This window comes from Daktulosphaira vitifoliae, unplaced genomic scaffold (genome assembly GCF_025091365.1).
Source record: "Daktulosphaira vitifoliae isolate Bord-2020 unplaced genomic scaffold, ASM2509136v1 Scaffold_3, whole genome shotgun sequence".
NCBI classification, from domain to species: domain Eukaryota; kingdom Metazoa; phylum Arthropoda; class Insecta; order Hemiptera; family Phylloxeridae; genus Daktulosphaira; species Daktulosphaira vitifoliae.
Genome location: NW_026099574.1, coordinates 41,992,086 through 42,008,177, shown reverse-complemented (window position 1 = coordinate 42,008,177; position 16,092 = coordinate 41,992,086). Strand labels below are relative to the sequence as shown.

At 24.5% G+C, this 16,092-nt stretch overlaps 3 protein-coding genes across 4 annotated transcripts; 1 reads left to right on the top strand and 2 right to left on the bottom strand.

The window, feature by feature from the left end:
• Positions 1-968: 968 nt before the first annotated feature.
• On the bottom strand, positions 969-9,780 carry LOC126901846 (succinate dehydrogenase cytochrome b560 subunit, mitochondrial-like). 2 transcript variants are annotated; one of them, XM_050678685.1, is made up of 5 exons: positions 9,577-9,780; positions 7,252-7,302; positions 2,719-2,924; positions 1,274-1,410; positions 969-1,205 (listed from the first exon to the last, which is right to left on the bottom strand). In XM_050678685.1, exons 1-5 carry the CDS (start codon positions 9,594-9,596, stop codon positions 1,173-1,175), a joined length of 447 nt encoding a protein of 148 aa, XP_050534642.1. In that variant the 5' UTR covers positions 9,597-9,780; the 3' UTR covers positions 969-1,172. The 2 variants fall into 2 exon arrangements, with proteins under 2 accessions (XP_050534642.1, XP_050534641.1); XM_050678684.1 differs by having other exon boundaries at positions 969-1,197; positions 9,577-9,776.
• LOC126901840 (peptide-N(4)-(N-acetyl-beta-glucosaminyl)asparagine amidase) lies at positions 7,562-9,570 on the bottom strand. The gene has a single exon (XM_050678667.1). It carries the CDS (start codon positions 9,499-9,501, stop codon positions 7,756-7,758), a length of 1,746 nt encoding a protein of 581 aa, XP_050534624.1. The 5' UTR covers positions 9,502-9,570; the 3' UTR covers positions 7,562-7,755.
• A 155-nt stretch (positions 9,781-9,935) lies between the features above and the next one.
• On the top strand, positions 9,936-14,954 carry LOC126901843 (protein phosphatase PTC7 homolog). The gene is made up of 4 exons (XM_050678677.1): positions 9,936-10,407; positions 13,274-13,453; positions 13,570-14,025; positions 14,795-14,954. Exons 1-4 carry the CDS (start codon positions 10,179-10,181, stop codon positions 14,842-14,844), a joined length of 915 nt encoding a protein of 304 aa, XP_050534634.1. The 5' UTR covers positions 9,936-10,178; the 3' UTR covers positions 14,845-14,954.
• Positions 14,955-16,092: the final 1,138 nt, after the last annotated feature.

Sequence of the window (16,092 nt, the reverse complement as noted above, 5' to 3'; positions counted from 1 at the left end):
AATTAAAAGACAGTGATTGAAGAAAACATTCAATTTTTATAAATAATTTAAATGAAAACGTAGAATTACTTAAAATAATTGGCTAAGTGGATAATGAAAAAAACTGATATCACTCTTCATTATTTACCAAATTAGAGAAAAAAAACATATATAATAAATAATTTGTTTATAAATTATCTAAAAATATATTTCTAATTAATTATCTAACTTTGATTAATCATTCAAAATATAAATCATTTGTATAAAAAATGAAAAAACATATTTGAATCCCATTTAACTCTGTAGATTTATGGCCTTTTAAGTATGATCAACGCTCATAGTTGTGTATTCTTTTGAGTCATATATTTATACGTGTCACAAAGCAAATGTTGACACCTCAATGAATCAATTTTGTATAAAACACAAAATTACATTAACAATTACAATTTCTTTTCATTAACAACTTGTTATTTTTAGTCAAACAGTAACTATTTTGAATAACTGTAACTGTAATTTTTTCCTATCATTACTATTAATATTTGGTTAATTGTGTTAAGAAATATGCATAAGTAGATGCAATCAATAAAGTTTTTAAAAAAGTTTTATTCAGTTCACTACTTATTTATTTATTTAAATTTTTAAACGCCCAACAAAGTACAATACTTGAATTAGTAAAAATAAATACAAGGTTGAAACAAATGCTTACAACATAAATGTTAAATAAGAATCAAACAATTACAATTATATATATATATCCTAACACACAATTAAATATGAGTCTTCATAATTTAAAAAAATTTTATTTAAGTTTTTATTATTCTTTATTTGATAATCATAAAATTAATTAGTAAAGATAAAAATATAAAACATTTTGGTATAACACTTGTCAAATTTCTATCATTTTATACGCATATTAATGATATATGTGCTTAAGCTTTTAGGAATCTGGAATTTATTCAAAGATATTTTAAATAATTTAATCAGGTACATTGTTTGAAGACCCTTTATTATGATATGATAATCATAAAAAAAAATTTGTATTTTAGGAGTAACAATATTTTATTCAAAAGAATTCATTATCTTTTACACTATAGAGTATTTATGGTCTTAATTACTTATTATTAAAGAGAGTATAGAAATAACTATAGTACCAGCTATAACTCCATATCCAGTTGAGTAAACTTGCTTTATTGTTAAGCATTTTCCAGCATCCCATACCTCAAATCATAAAATTATATATTAATCATAAAATCATCCAACTTATATTTTGTAATCGTACAAATTGACAACTTACTAGGTGTCTTATTCCATTTAAGTAGTGGTAGAAGAATGGAAATGCAATCATTGCTTTAGTTGCTAGAAGACATGCTATTGGCATATCTAGAGCTCTCACATATTCCAAAAATGTTGGAACATCATAAAATAGAAATACTGAAATTCAAAAATGTTAAACTTTATAAATTTATATTATACTATAATACAAATATTAACTAACAGATTTTAAAAGTAATTAAATGACTTCAATATTAATGAAAAATACATTATATTATAATCTCTAAATTTATATAATATTATTCATGTGAACTAAAAAGGATAAGCTCTTCATTATTCATACAAAACCAACATTTTTGGTAAAAAAATTACCTAAAAGAGACATTTAAATTATCTTTATATGAATTTTTATTAATTAACATTATCTTTTCCCGTGGAGAAATCTTGGGTACACAATTGTTCTACAATATAAGATTTTAATTTAAATTAAATACTCTTATGAATTTCAATTTAAAGCAAGCAATTGAAAATCAAAAAGACTTATTTTTTATTTTCTATATGCACTTTAGTATATATATATATATTAAATACATTAATTGAACCAATACAATACAAGTCTCAAATATTAAACTAGTAGAAAACAGTTAAAAAATATTTTTAAACTATCATTAAATTATTGCATTAAAACTAAGATGATCAAATGAAAGTATTTGATAAGATGCACTTAGTAAAAAAAGAATAAAAAATTATCAAATTTTAAAGACGAGTTTAAAAATACTGAACTTTTATCATAATTACAATAAATCACTTCTTGCATAGTATAAATGGACCAGTAACTACAGTTAATTCACACCTAGACTCACCTTAATCAAACATTAGAACATGTGGATTTTAATAAACAGAGTGATCGAAATCTGGTAAGACACTTATTTTCTCAGAAACTATTGAGAATTAAAAATTTTTTTAAAGAGAAAAATTATTAAGTTTATAAAACTCTACAATAATATGAAGTTAAATAATTTTTTTTTTATCTCTTCAGGGATAAAAATGTTTATTTATAATTTTTTTAAATAGGAACCACTATTTTTGATTTGATAATATGATAGGAAAAAAAATTACAAACAATTTTTTTCTTAGAATTTTTTTTATCCGAACAACCGTTTACGTTTTATAATTGTTTAAAGATTTTAACTTTCAGAAAAAATATTGTCATTTATTACGTTTCATAATATCGGTGACACTGCAACCGGTATTTTTGTTAGATCCTTTAGTCTTACAAAAACAATACACATAAAAACATAATTTTCAAATAAATGGATCAATTATAAAATATTTCTTAAAATAAATTATTATTATGTAAAATACAATAATTAAAACTTTTTAATTAATTTTAAAAATTTAAGTTCATTAACTCTGACATTTTACCATAAATTCACAGCAATCATGTTTTATAATTTTCGGAATTACCTGATCCAGCAGCAGCTGTAAGACCACTTAATGCAACTCCTGTTCCACGATGTGTTATAGAAAGAATAGTTGTTAATTGTAATTGGTATATGGTAAGATGTGGAGACATAGGTCTATTAAGACGAGAATTTTTTTCATCATGAGTTTCACCAGGTTTGTACTGAACTTCTTGAGCATTTTTAACTTGCATTGTTATGCTTCGGTATCTATATTAACAATAAAAAAAAAAGGTAGCACGGTGAGGTCGTGGCACAGTGTGAGCATGGCATAGTTGGGACAAGTATAGATGATATCTGACAGTGATTAAAATCACTATTATAAGAAATGTTTCGATGCAAATCTGTAGATAATATTTAATTTTAAGAAATTGGAGGATTAATCATTTTTAACCTACTTTTATTGTGAAAGTTTGTAATAAAAAAAAAAAATGAATTTATTGCCATAACTTTTAGCTCAACTTGCAAGTTTGAAATTGACATCATTAAATAGAAAAAAATGGTATTATTAAGATTACTATGCAGTCAGGAAATTGTATAATTACTATTTACAGTAAATTAATCAGAAAAGCTCGATTTTTTTGTATTTTTATCGTAATAGATCATTTAAAAAAAAATCATAAGAATCATTTCTAATTAAGTTTTGGTGTTAGTTCTACAATTAAAATATGTAGAACTGAATTAAGTCTAATGATTTACTTTAACTAAAAAAACCAATACAAAAAAAGTTGCTAAAAAGATTTACTCAATTGAGCATATTATAAAAATTGATTATAATTGTATAAATCCATTGTTAAATTTAGATAAAACTAAAAATCATTTATTTTTAGATTTATGATTTATATAGCAACAAGTTAAAAAAAATTTGGAATATTATATACTGGTAGTGGCACACACAAAAAGAATTAAAAAATTAATAAATTACAAAGTAAAATTAATTACTTTTGTAGTTGAATACTTTTATCATATCAAATCTAACTTGACAATAAATATTTTAAAAATATTAGAAATGAAAGATTTCAATTGTTTGTATGGAGAAAGTGGGTTAAGCTACTTTTTATTTGATTATGGGATTTTTTTTTCAATTTTTCAAAAAGTTATGGCAGTTTTCACTATTAAAATATTTCATGTTAAACAGTGATTTTTACATTAAAATTACATTTTTGTTAATTCGACGGCCATTTCCCATAAAAGAAAAGGTGATGGGACAAATCATGTTTTGAACGCCCCATGAATAAGGGGAAATTGTCTAATTAAAATAAAAATGTATGTATCAATACAATTTTTTTATAAGGAATAATATTTATATATTTCTTTCATTCGACATACATTTTTTTTAAATCAGACCATTTTCCTTAATACAGGGGGGGTTTAAAACATAAAAATGCATATAGAAAGTAGAATATTTTCAACTTAATTTTTGAAAGTGTTCCAGAAATACTGACACTTTGATATATATCTTAAATTAAAGATAATATATTTATTATGACAAAAAAAAAAATTTCGGACTTTATTTTGTCTTGACCCCCTGGGTTTTTTTTTTCATTTTATAGTACATGACATAAGCTTTAATTTGATATATGTTTAAAGAACGCAGTATTTTCAGAACATTTTTAAAATTTTAGTTGAAAAAATTACTTTTTGTAATAAAGTTGCTATTTTTAAATCCCCCCTGTGAACAGGTGGTAAAGTTGTAAAATTTCAAATGAAAAAAAAATATATATAGTTTCAATATAAAAAAAAATTATGTTTATTTGTTAATTTTTAAAAAAGTAATGGAAGTTTTAAGAAAAAAAAAACGAAATTTAACGATTATAAAAATTGTAATTTTTTTGGAGATTTCCCTCATTTTCGGGGAACGAAGTAAATATGTTCAATTTTCAAGGGCAATCTTCAACTAGATAGGATTTATGATCTTATGACGTATTTTTGAAAGAAATTGGTCCAGTGAGACCTGAGGACAAATGACAATAGACACACACAAAAAAAAAAAATAATGTTAAAATTAATACCTTCTCAGCTTCGCATCGAAACTAAAAATTAATACTTCTAGTGAAAATTCTACATAAATTTATAAATTGTAACTAACAAAGCAGCTTTCAAAAGTAAAAGAGCACACACTAAAACACTCACATCTAAAACGAAGTTGAAAAGACCTCCTTTAAACAATTCCTTCGGACTCATATAAATAAAGTACATATCTTGAAGACTAAGAATTATAGATAAACTAAAAAATATTCTTAACAAAGGCAACTTACTAATGCACATGATTATTTTTCTTCGAAACCAATCATGTCAAGTTAAAATAAACAATAAACTGCAAAACAATACAAATATGAAAATGGGGTGGCATAAGGTTCTTCTTCCCTCTCTGTTTTTTGTAGCAATAATATCATTGAAAATGTATCCCTTCCAGTCAAAGCTAGTATTTTTGCAAACGATTTTGGCATATATTATAAAAATAAAAACATCCAAAAAATATAAAATACCATTAATAAAATATAAAAGTGAACCCATAATCCAGACTTCACATTCTCGGCAAGAAATTATAATTCGTAATCTTTATACATAAAAGAGATAACAAAAACTTTAATATACAAAACAATAATTAGGCATAAAATTTTATCAAAAAAATAAATGGGAACTTCACCTTAAAAACTTGAAAAAATATGTAATGCCAATAATTAACAAATCAAATTGTCAATCACATTCAAATTGTAAAGATCACTCTATACCTCTAATGTCGATCTATAATTTACTAATGTTGTCGAAACATGAGTATAGCTTCTATATTTAATTTACATCAACAAGCAATTAAAACCTCAAATTAATAGATACCATCCACAACATTGAACTACATCTAATTACCAGAGCATATATATCAATTTAATTATAAGTGTATTATATATAATTTTATACAACTTAGAATCAATTCCTATTGTAGAAATGGCGAGAAAGATGACCTTTGTGTTTTTTGCTATTAGATAAAACATTACTATCATTCTAAAAATGACTCTCTATCAAAAACAAAATCAATATACTCTAAACAAAAAATATAATAATGGCTAAAATTATACCACTAAAAAAAAAATTCATCATGGCAATACATAACAAAAATCAATACAAAACTCAATAAAATGTTAAAAAAGAATATTCCAACATCACTGATCAAAGTTTATCAACATGTTTAAAAACAAGTATGAAGATTAAGCATAATTATATACTAATGCATCTAAAACAGAAATAGAAGTTGAAGTAGCCTTTGTTTGGGATGACCATTTGTGAAACACAAATTATCTCAATATTCTCAAAGAATTAAATAGTATACAACATAACAATATTAGAAAAGCAGCAATACTTAGTGATTCACTATCTACAATTCTAAACGTTAATCACCTAGAAAATCATAATGAATTAGCAAGAAAAATATAAATTTAATTACTAATCCTAAAAAACATAAATTAAACAATCATATGTAAAAGTTTTCGGTCACTCTTTAGTGTAGAAAATTAAATGACAGACAAATACACAAAAAAGACTGCTACTACAAACAACATTTGATATAATCACATATAATGATAAAAAAAATTGAAATCAGACATGAAATCCAAGAAATAATGAAACAGAAATGGATATCAAATACAACAAAACTAAAAAAAAAAAAACATTTACTATCAAAAAGAGAATGTGTCATAATCAACTGAATGAGGATAGGCTACAGTTATTATAAGGTAAAAGAAGACTCTTCAGTATGTCATACATGCGGTACTCTTTTTTTGTAAGAAATATGAAACTCAAAGAACATCTAATCTCCCATCATCACCATGTAACTTTTGAACCAGGCTTTGAATCAACAACAACTTACTGAACATCCTAAAGACAAAACACTTGTAAAAAACAAATTAGCTTAACTGTAAATCAATGGCCAGTAATGCCTTAGCTTTAATTATAATGATAATATTTTTTCAAATTTTTATTAATAATACATTTTTATTGATCTAGTAAAAAACATCCTAGGTAGTAGATATATCGTTTTATAAAATGCTAAAATATAGATGCATCATTCAGACCCCTTCGATCATGCCTTAAACTATTGTCATTCGTTTTTGTACTCTCAGAGATACATTTTTGTGGACATCCATGATACAAACCAAAGAAATATGCCAAAATCTATACGAATAAAATTGAATTTTTAATTTCTTAAATTAAGGTTTTTTATAGATCCTATAACATCTATACTCAATTAAGCCCAAATTTTTAAACTAAGTTAGGTAGTGATTACCATAGCAAAAATCATTTGTTGTACCTAAGGAGGATTTGTAAGTAATAAATTTAATTTTTTATTTAATCTAGTTAAATTTTATTTATTAATCAAGTATTTATATACAATACCAGATTGTAAAACATTAGTTAAAATATTTAAATATTTAGCAGAGAATTTATAAATAGTAAACATTGTCATTATTGGTTTTGAGTGATTTTAAATATTTAATACATACGAGTATATTTTTAATTCCAAATCTTATAAAATACTTACATAATCGGAGAGTTATTGAAGATTGATCGTCTTATTAGAGATGACTGTACACTGAAAGACGAAAATATAAATTAAAAAATAGTAATTTATCTTTTTTGAAATGTATTTTTTTATTATTTTAAATAAAATTTATAGAATGTATATTGCTTAATATTTTTCAAATTAAAGTGTATTTGGCTATTGAAATGCTGTCAATGAAACACATAAGTATTTAACAAACTTAATTCTAAAAATAGGATATTTCAATTAGAATTAGAATTAAAAAANATTCTAAAAATAGGATATTTCCATTAGAATTAGAATTAAAAAATTATTAATTTAACAATAGCTTTAATATTTAATTAACTAAATACAAAAAATTCATTATGTAATTATATTAAAATTAAATTTTTTAATTCATTTAAATCATAATTTAACTTAAACACTAATCATATGTATATATATATTATTTATTTTATTATACTTTACACATTGAATCATATAAACAAATCTATTGCAGTTATATTATTTTAAATTAATTAACACTTGAAGTGGAAATTCTTCTGAGTCTGAATCTTGTCTAAATAATTGAGTGTGCTGCCATGCATGTTCACCAGATCCCCCAAATAAAGTTGCAATTAATTTTACTTTGTTACAACCAATAAACTGATCAATATGAACACTTTGAACATTTTGAATAACAGACAAATTCACAACAGAATTATTATTTCCAGTTAATATCCATTTAACATCACCAGTTTCGAATAGACTGGATAAATAAATTAATGTGATTCTTTCAACAGCTAAGTTTGATTCTGTGAAATCAAACATCCATTCAATTTTTGCTGTATTAGAGTTTTCTTCACGGCACAAATATACTTTTTTCCAATCAAATTCTTCTTTACGAAATATTGAATGAACATAGTATACACCATTCTGCCATCCTTTTATAAGCTGCCCATCGTGAATGTACTGATCCAAAGCAGTAGAATACTTTATTTCAAATTTCTTTTTACTAATTTCAACTTGTGTTGGAGTCCATACAAAATGTTGAATTCTTGTTTCACCCCTTGATAATTTCCAATCAAGAGCACCAGATATTCTACCACTATAATTGTCAGTGTCAATATTTTTTGAACCAAATAATAACTCAAAACATTCTTTTAAACGTCTTTCAGCTAAGTATTTACGTCTAATGTAAGATACATTTTGTTGTCTTGCTTCTGATAACAATAAAATTTTTTTTAATAAATCATTTTCATTGCACAATATTCTTCTGGTTAAGATATCATCATTTTTAATCGTATAGCGCCAAGTTACATCTTGTACTTCTTCATGAGAAAATGCTATAATATAAGACAATTTTTTTCCCCATCCTTTTTCATACAACAAAGGTTTATCTAAAGCAACTTCACAGGAGTCACAATGAATCCAACGTTCTTGAGTTACTGACCAAACTTCTGTCCATACATGATCAGTTTGATCAACAACATATCTGGCTTCCCATCCAAGAGCTCGACAAAATAATGTAAAACAATTAGCCCATTCACCACACCTACCATTCCGAGTAATTAAAAGTTGTTCACAGAGTTTGAACCTTTTAAATTCTGTTGTCCAATTACATTTAGGACACTTATATATTTCCACATATCTGACATTTAAATCTTTTGTACCATGCTTTATTTCTTTAAATTTAGTAGGAATACAGCAATACTTACAATGGGGTACATCAAACCATTTAAAAAATGACTGTTTAAACCATTTCATTAATTCTAACATTTTATTCTCATGAGAAAATGAATCATTTTCTGAGTTTTTAATAATAGAAAATTGAGAGACTTGTTCTGTTGACAAACATTCTAAAGCTTTTTTTTGTAAAATTTTATTTTCATGAGATAAAACATCAAAGGAAATGGAATTTATTTCATTAAGAAATTTGTTATTTTTATCAAGACTAATAATAGGTTCACCATCTATTTTAATAATTTGTAAGAGCTCCTGTTTGAAACCTTCAAGTGCAGATTGATCAACATAATCAGGAAGTACTAGCACATCATTATTCTCAATGAACCCAATTTCTAAAAGAAATTCCATAGCACCAATGTAAGGTAAAAGTTCATTTTGAATTATATTACTATTTAAACAAAGTCTTCTGAATTTATACAGGTGTGGATTGTTTAGTATATTATCAATTATTTTAATTAAAACATTAATAATTCGAAAACAAATGTCAGGGTCATTACTTTTTAAGTCATTTAAACTTTGAAGCATTGTTCTAAATCTTTGTAGTAATATACGCTATGAAGAAATAATATGCAACAATAGGTCATTAAAGAATAAGATTACCTTTTTAATAATAGAGCCATATTTGATGAGAATATAAAGTAAAAATCTTCAAAATGTAGTTTAACTAATATGAGCACTAAACTGAATACTTCATAAATTTATATAACAGCTCAATATACTTCCGACAAAATTAAGACAATTTTATGGTTCATCATCCAACAGCGATACGCAAAATTTATCAATGAAAAAGACTTTTACAGCAGAAAAATATTGACAATATTGAGACGACAGTCTATGTAACTGTAATTTAATCTATGAAGATACTTAACTATTATAACCATGGTATATGACACTTTTTTTTAAATAATTCTCTTTATGTTATGTTGATAAGGTTTAAATGTGATAAGAAGAAAAAAAAAGTTTCAATTGCAAATTATTAGAGCAATTAACTTAAATTTTATTGTTAATTTTGTAAAAATATCTTTTTGTTTTGTTTTATTTAGTTTCACGTATTAATTTTAAGTAAAAATTAATTTTTTAATTTTAATAAATTTTTTATTTTTTTATTAAAAGCCACTAATAAATTTCATATTAAACAATGTGGTGCAATAACCTCTGTTTCATCAAATGTATATTCACAATAACGACTGATATTTAAAATTATGCAGCAAATAGTAACTACAGGTAGACTGATATCGCGTGCATTGTGGAATGGTTTCACTAACATATCTCCCTCAAATACTGAACATCAAAATAAAAAACGCGAACCATCATTTCTATATGCTGTTTGTGGATTTCCTAAAGAGTCATCTCGCAAACATCCACTTATTAAAGGTAAATTTGGAGATGATGCATGGTTTTCTGCAAGAGGAAAAGCAAATGATGTTTTAGGTAAGTTGCCATAAGATTACTATTAATGGGCACCACAGAATGAAATCTATCAAACTATTTGAAAGTGATTGAATTCTACATGTGGACGTGTTTTCAAAAATTATCAACACAAACAAATTTTTTTCATTACTTAAATTTGGTAATTAAACTATTAAAACCCCAACCATTGTACTATTTATTATTCTGTCGTTTTTTAGCTTCGATGCGAAGCGGAGAAGGTATTAATTTTACTATGATGTGTTTTTTTTTTTTTTTATGTCTGTTGCCACTTTTTCTCAGATCTCATAGGACCGATTTCTTTCAAAAATACGTCAAAAGATCACAAATCGTATCTAGTTGAAGACATTACCCTTAAAAATTGAAAAAAATTCCCTCGTTCCCCGCAAATGGGGGAAATATCCAAAAAAATTACAAATTTAAAAATCGCTAATTTTCGAAATTTTTTCACTTTTTTTTCTTAAAACTTCCATAACTTTTTGAAAAATCAACAAATCAACATAATTTTTTTTTATACTAAAACCTTAGATATTTACCTTTCATTTGATATCATTTTTTTGAAAATCTATCACTTAACCTGCTCATTGGGGGGGATTTAAAATGGCAACTTTTTTACAAAAATTAATTTTTTCAACTTAATTTTTGAAAATGTTCCGGAAAGACTGCGTCCTTTAAACATATATCAAATTAAAGCTTATTTTATGTACTACAAAATGAAAAAAAAAAATTTGTCCCGACACTTTTTTTTCTACATTTAAACGGCTGCCGTAGTTAAAAAAACACTATTTTTGTGTTAAAATTTTCGATTTTCGATTTTAAATTTTCAACTTAAAAATGCTATAACTTTTTGAAAAATGTATATATCAGCACAAATTTTTTTTTTCTAAATACATTATAAGTACATCTTTCATTTGACATACTTTTTATTAAAATTGGACAATTTCCCCTTATATAGGGGGCGTTCAAAACTTAAAATATTGTAAAAAACATAGATCTTTTTCAACTGAACTTTTGAAAATGTTCCGGAAATACTGCGTCCTTTAAACATATATCAAATCAAAGGTTATGTTATATACTATCAAATGAAAAAAAAAAATTTGTCCCGACATCTTATCTTCTATGTGCAAATGGCTGTCGAAAATTTAAAAAAAAATGTAATGTTTGCGATAAAAATTACATTTTATCGGGATGTTTTTTGTACTTAAAACTGCCATAACTTTTTCAAAAATGAACAAATAAAAATAATATTTTTTTGTATTGAAACCTTAGATATTTCCCTTTCATTTGATATAATTTTTTTTGAAAATCTAACACTTATTCTGCTCACTGGGAGGATTTAAAATAGTAACTTTTTTACAAAAAATAACTTTTTCAACTTAATTTTTGAAAATGTTCCGGAAATACTGCGTCCTTTAAACATATATAAAATTAAAGCTTATTTTATGTACTACAAAATGAAAAAAAAAAATTTGTCCCGACGATCTATCTTCTATACGCAAATGGCTACCATATTGAAAAATATACTATTTTTGTATGATAATTATGGGTTTTGTATTTTATTTTAATAGAAGTTGATGTTGCTTTTGCAATTATCCAACAATTTTTTAAAATTAAACACTATCTACAGATTTGCATCGAAGCGTTTCTTATGATAGTGATTTTAATCACTGTCAGATTAAATCTAGACTGAACCCAACTATGCAATGTCTCCACTATGCCGCGACCCCACTGTGCTACCGTTTTTAAATAGTATGTAGTATATTTGTAATCTGATGTCGATAATTTTGTTTTCATGCAAATTCTCATTCAATAGTTGCATTTAAATATAAATATTTGAATATTTCCCCAAGTAGTTTTTAATTGTATAGAAATTTTTAGATATGTCGCTGGTAATTATTATTAAAATAATAATTTTTGAATAATTGACCAGACAGTTTGATAGTCTAAAACTATTCAATCAAGGTTAGTTTAATTAAAACAATCATTCAATAGTTTAGAAAAACTATCCAGTATATTCGGTAATCAAAACTATTTGATAGTGCTTACTAGTGTTGTCCGATGGTACCTTTCTAGTGGGAAAATAATTATGCTAACAATAAGATTCCCCTTTATCTTAAATTTTTAACTTGATAATGATCTTACTGCTGGATAAATGATGTATTTCCCCACAAGGATCGTACCATTTAGTTTCCCTGGTGCCTACTGCTAATTATTACTTTTTAAAACTAACGAAGTAGCCTTAATTTATAATACCTGACTTTAACAAAGTGGACATTTCAATATGAAATTTTTTTATAATTAGTTCATTCTTAAATGTTATTAAGAAATATAAATAAATGAACTAAGCTGGAAATTTATGCCTTAAAGTAACATTTTCTGTTACTTAAATTTCTTACCATTAACTTCTATTTTATATACTGATATTTTTGTAATTTTTATGATTAATCAAAAAGTAAACCCTCAATCTATTTATAAATAGATAATGTGGAAATGTGGATTTTTTTTTAGAGGACCAATTTAAAATTTCTTTAGACCATTGTTATCTCTTATGTATTATCACTTTTTTAATACAATCGTATGGCTTAAATATTCAATTTTCTCTTTCTAAATTTTTACACAAAAAAGCTTACACGAATATTAATACAATTATGCAACTAACCCATTTTTGTCATAATATTTTTTACTTGAAGCCATAATCATTATCTTGATTTTTTTTTTATATATTAAAAAGGCTTTGATTTTGGTGGTCATATTAGTACAAGGTTTAGTATATTATCTTGTACATTTACAGTTATTTTTTCTACACTATTCATAATTATAACAAAAAAATAAAAATAATAATCAAAGTATCTATTTTATTTTTTTATAGGTGTTGCAGATGGTGTTGGTGGTTGGCGTCATTATGGTATAGATCCTGGTGAATTTTCCAGTTTTCTTATGACAACTTGTGAAAGACTAGTGTCACTTGGAAAAATAATACCCAATGAACCTAATAAATTATTAGCTCAGAGTTATTATGAGTTGTTAGAAAACAAACAACCTATTTTAGGTTAGAGTTAAAGTACAAAAAAATTCTATTTGAATCAGTTAATACTTTTTATAAAATAAATCAATTTTAATTTACTTCTACATTATTTTATTACTTAAAGTTAAAATTATTTACAGGAAGTAGTACTGCATGTGTTGTTGTATTAAACAAAGAGACTTGCAGTATATACACAGCTAATATTGGTGATAGTGGTTTTATGGTAGTACGAGGTGGGCATGTTGTACATCGGTCAGAAGAACAACAACATTATTTTAACACCCCTTATCAATTATCAGTTCCACCACCTACACATAGTGGTCAAGTTCTTAGTGATAGTCCAGACTCAGCTGATACATCAGATTTTGCTGTTGAAAATGGAGATGTTATCTTATTAGCTACTGATGGAGTATTTGACAATGTGCCAGATCATTTATTGTTAAAAGAACTAAGTCAAGTTGAAGGTGTGCGTGATCCTACTAAATTACAATGTGCAGCTAATACAATAGCATGGATGGCCAGAATTTTGGCATTTGATAGATCTTTTTTATCACCTTTTGCCCGTGCTGCTCAAGCTAATGGTATTAATACTGTTGGTAAGTTAAAATAAAATACACTATAATTCAGAGATGTATACTTGTTAAGAATACCATTGATAGTAACTATGGAACTGTGTAGTGTTTTGTAAAAAAATGTTCTGTATTATTACATTGATGCATTAAAGCATGAGTTACTATTAAACAAATTTTTTATAGCTTTCTTTCGATTTTACTTAATTATAATTTCTGGAATCATTGAATGATAGTTTTTATTTCTTTATATGTTATTTGATAAATATTAACTATTTAATCATTTTGACTTTTTAATTGAAATCAGCAAATCAGTAGAAAATACATAAAAAAAATTTAATTACCTGAATAATTTTTTTTACTTTTATTCCAAACTTTAACAAATGTGTTTTAATAATCATATTAGTAGAAATTGACATTCATATCTTAAGGTTATGATAAATATACTCCCAATTTAAAAAATAAAATTTCAGTAATTAACTCAAAGTAAAAATTGAATAAATATTTAGTGAAAACTTATAGAAAGATTCTCTAAATTGGTCAAAGGTTAAATCTTAGTTGAATACTATTGGAGAGAAAACTTTAAAATCTACTTTATTTATTTAAACTAAAACTCGTACTAGGCTTACTTTTAACTATTTAGAAAGTATATCTTTGTTGACTCATGTAGAATCTCTTTTATTAATATATGGTGTATGACAGGTATTTTAGAACACTAATGAATATTTATTCAGAAAGTATTTTTTTTTATGATATCTGAATTTAGTATTTTATATACTATTTACTATGTTTACAGGAGGAAAACCAGATGATATAACCGTACTTTTAGCAACCATAGCAATGTAAATGATCATCTATTATTTTTAAATACAATTTAGCTACAAAATTACTGAAATTATTGAAGTTAAGTATTTATTTTTATTGGTACTCAAAACCATTACACTAAGTTGAAATTGTTAGTAAGATATAACAATATTAATTTGTACTTTATTACCTATTACATATTGAATTAGTTTGCGATAATAAAATAAAATGTTTCAATTTTCAACTATACATGTAACAGTTGCTTAAAGAGACTTTTGCTCTTACTACTGCCAATAATTAAAATCAACATCTGAATATGTAAGGAAAATCTAGTCATTCTTATTTAATAGAATTTTAATTTTAATTTAACTTTTAAATATCTTTTTTCGTATTTCAAAAAACATATTGTTGGTCTAAAATAGCTTTTCATAAAAAAAATAATATTAAAAAACAATCATAATATTGATATATTACAATATTAATGCTATTTCAAATTGTACATTTAATATTAAATTAATTAATTAAATCTAATAAAGAAGAAATGAACTTTTAATGTGTTGTGTCAAAAGAACATGCAAATTCTACACATTATGTTAATTTGCAATGATGAAGATTATTGATGTTGCTGTATCTTTTTATTAATTATCTACTGTTTTATACATGAATAAATATTATTTTGTTCAGTAAAGTCCAATAATCTTTTAATTATAACTATATTTGTAGTTATATCACTAGAATTATATTCTTAACATGTTTTTATATATTTTTTTGTAATTTTAATGTGCTTTATTTTTATTTTTTAGTTAGTGCTTGTAACATTTTTCTATATTGTTATNTGCTTTATTTTTATTTTTTAGTTAGTGCTTGTAACATTTTTCTATATTGTTATAATATATGTAATTATTTAAAAAAAGTTTTCAATTATATCATGTATTTTTTTATACTATAATCATTATGACCTATTTACTTTTAACTTGAGTAGGACTGTGATTTTAATTAGTAAAATTTAATATTAGTACTAAATTAGTATTTGTAAAATTCAATGTACCACAATTATGATTGATCATCGTGTTAAATATTATGTAATATGTATGAACATTTACGTTATATTTTTAATCATTTTGTAAATATACAATTGCTTATCAAATATATAAGTTAAATATAAAACCAATTATTATGTATTAGTTATTTAGGAAATTAAATTATATAATAAATATTTGGTTTCAAGAAGACCATATACTGGTATATGAGGAAACTGCTTTTTTCTTTTAATTAAGCCAGTTACATTTT

Bases quoted from the DNA above. Each gene is read 5' to 3' on its own strand.
- LOC126901840 (XM_050678667.1), bottom strand. From the start codon at position 9,501: ATGCTTCAAAGTTTAAATGACTTAAAAAGTAATGACCCTGACATTTGT.
- LOC126901846 (XM_050678684.1), bottom strand. From the start codon at position 9,596: ATGGCTCTATTATTAAAAAG. The intron at 2,925-7,251 runs GTAAGTATTTTA...TTGTTAATATAG, and splicing joins TTCAATAACTCTCCGATTAT to ATACCGAAGCATAACAATGC. The intron at 1,411-2,718 runs GTAATTCCGAAA...TTTGAATTTCAG, and splicing joins TACAGCTGCTGCTGGATCAG to TATTTCTATTTTATGATGTT.
- LOC126901843 (XM_050678677.1), top strand. From the start codon at position 10,179: ATGCAGCAAATAGTAACTACAGGTAGACTGATATCGCGTGCATTGTGG. The intron at 10,408-13,273 runs GTAAGTTGCCAT...ATTTTTTTATAG, and splicing joins AAAAGCAAATGATGTTTTAG to GTGTTGCAGATGGTGTTGGT. The intron at 13,454-13,569 runs GTTAGAGTTAAA...AATTATTTACAG, and splicing joins AAACAAACAACCTATTTTAG to GAAGTAGTACTGCATGTGTT.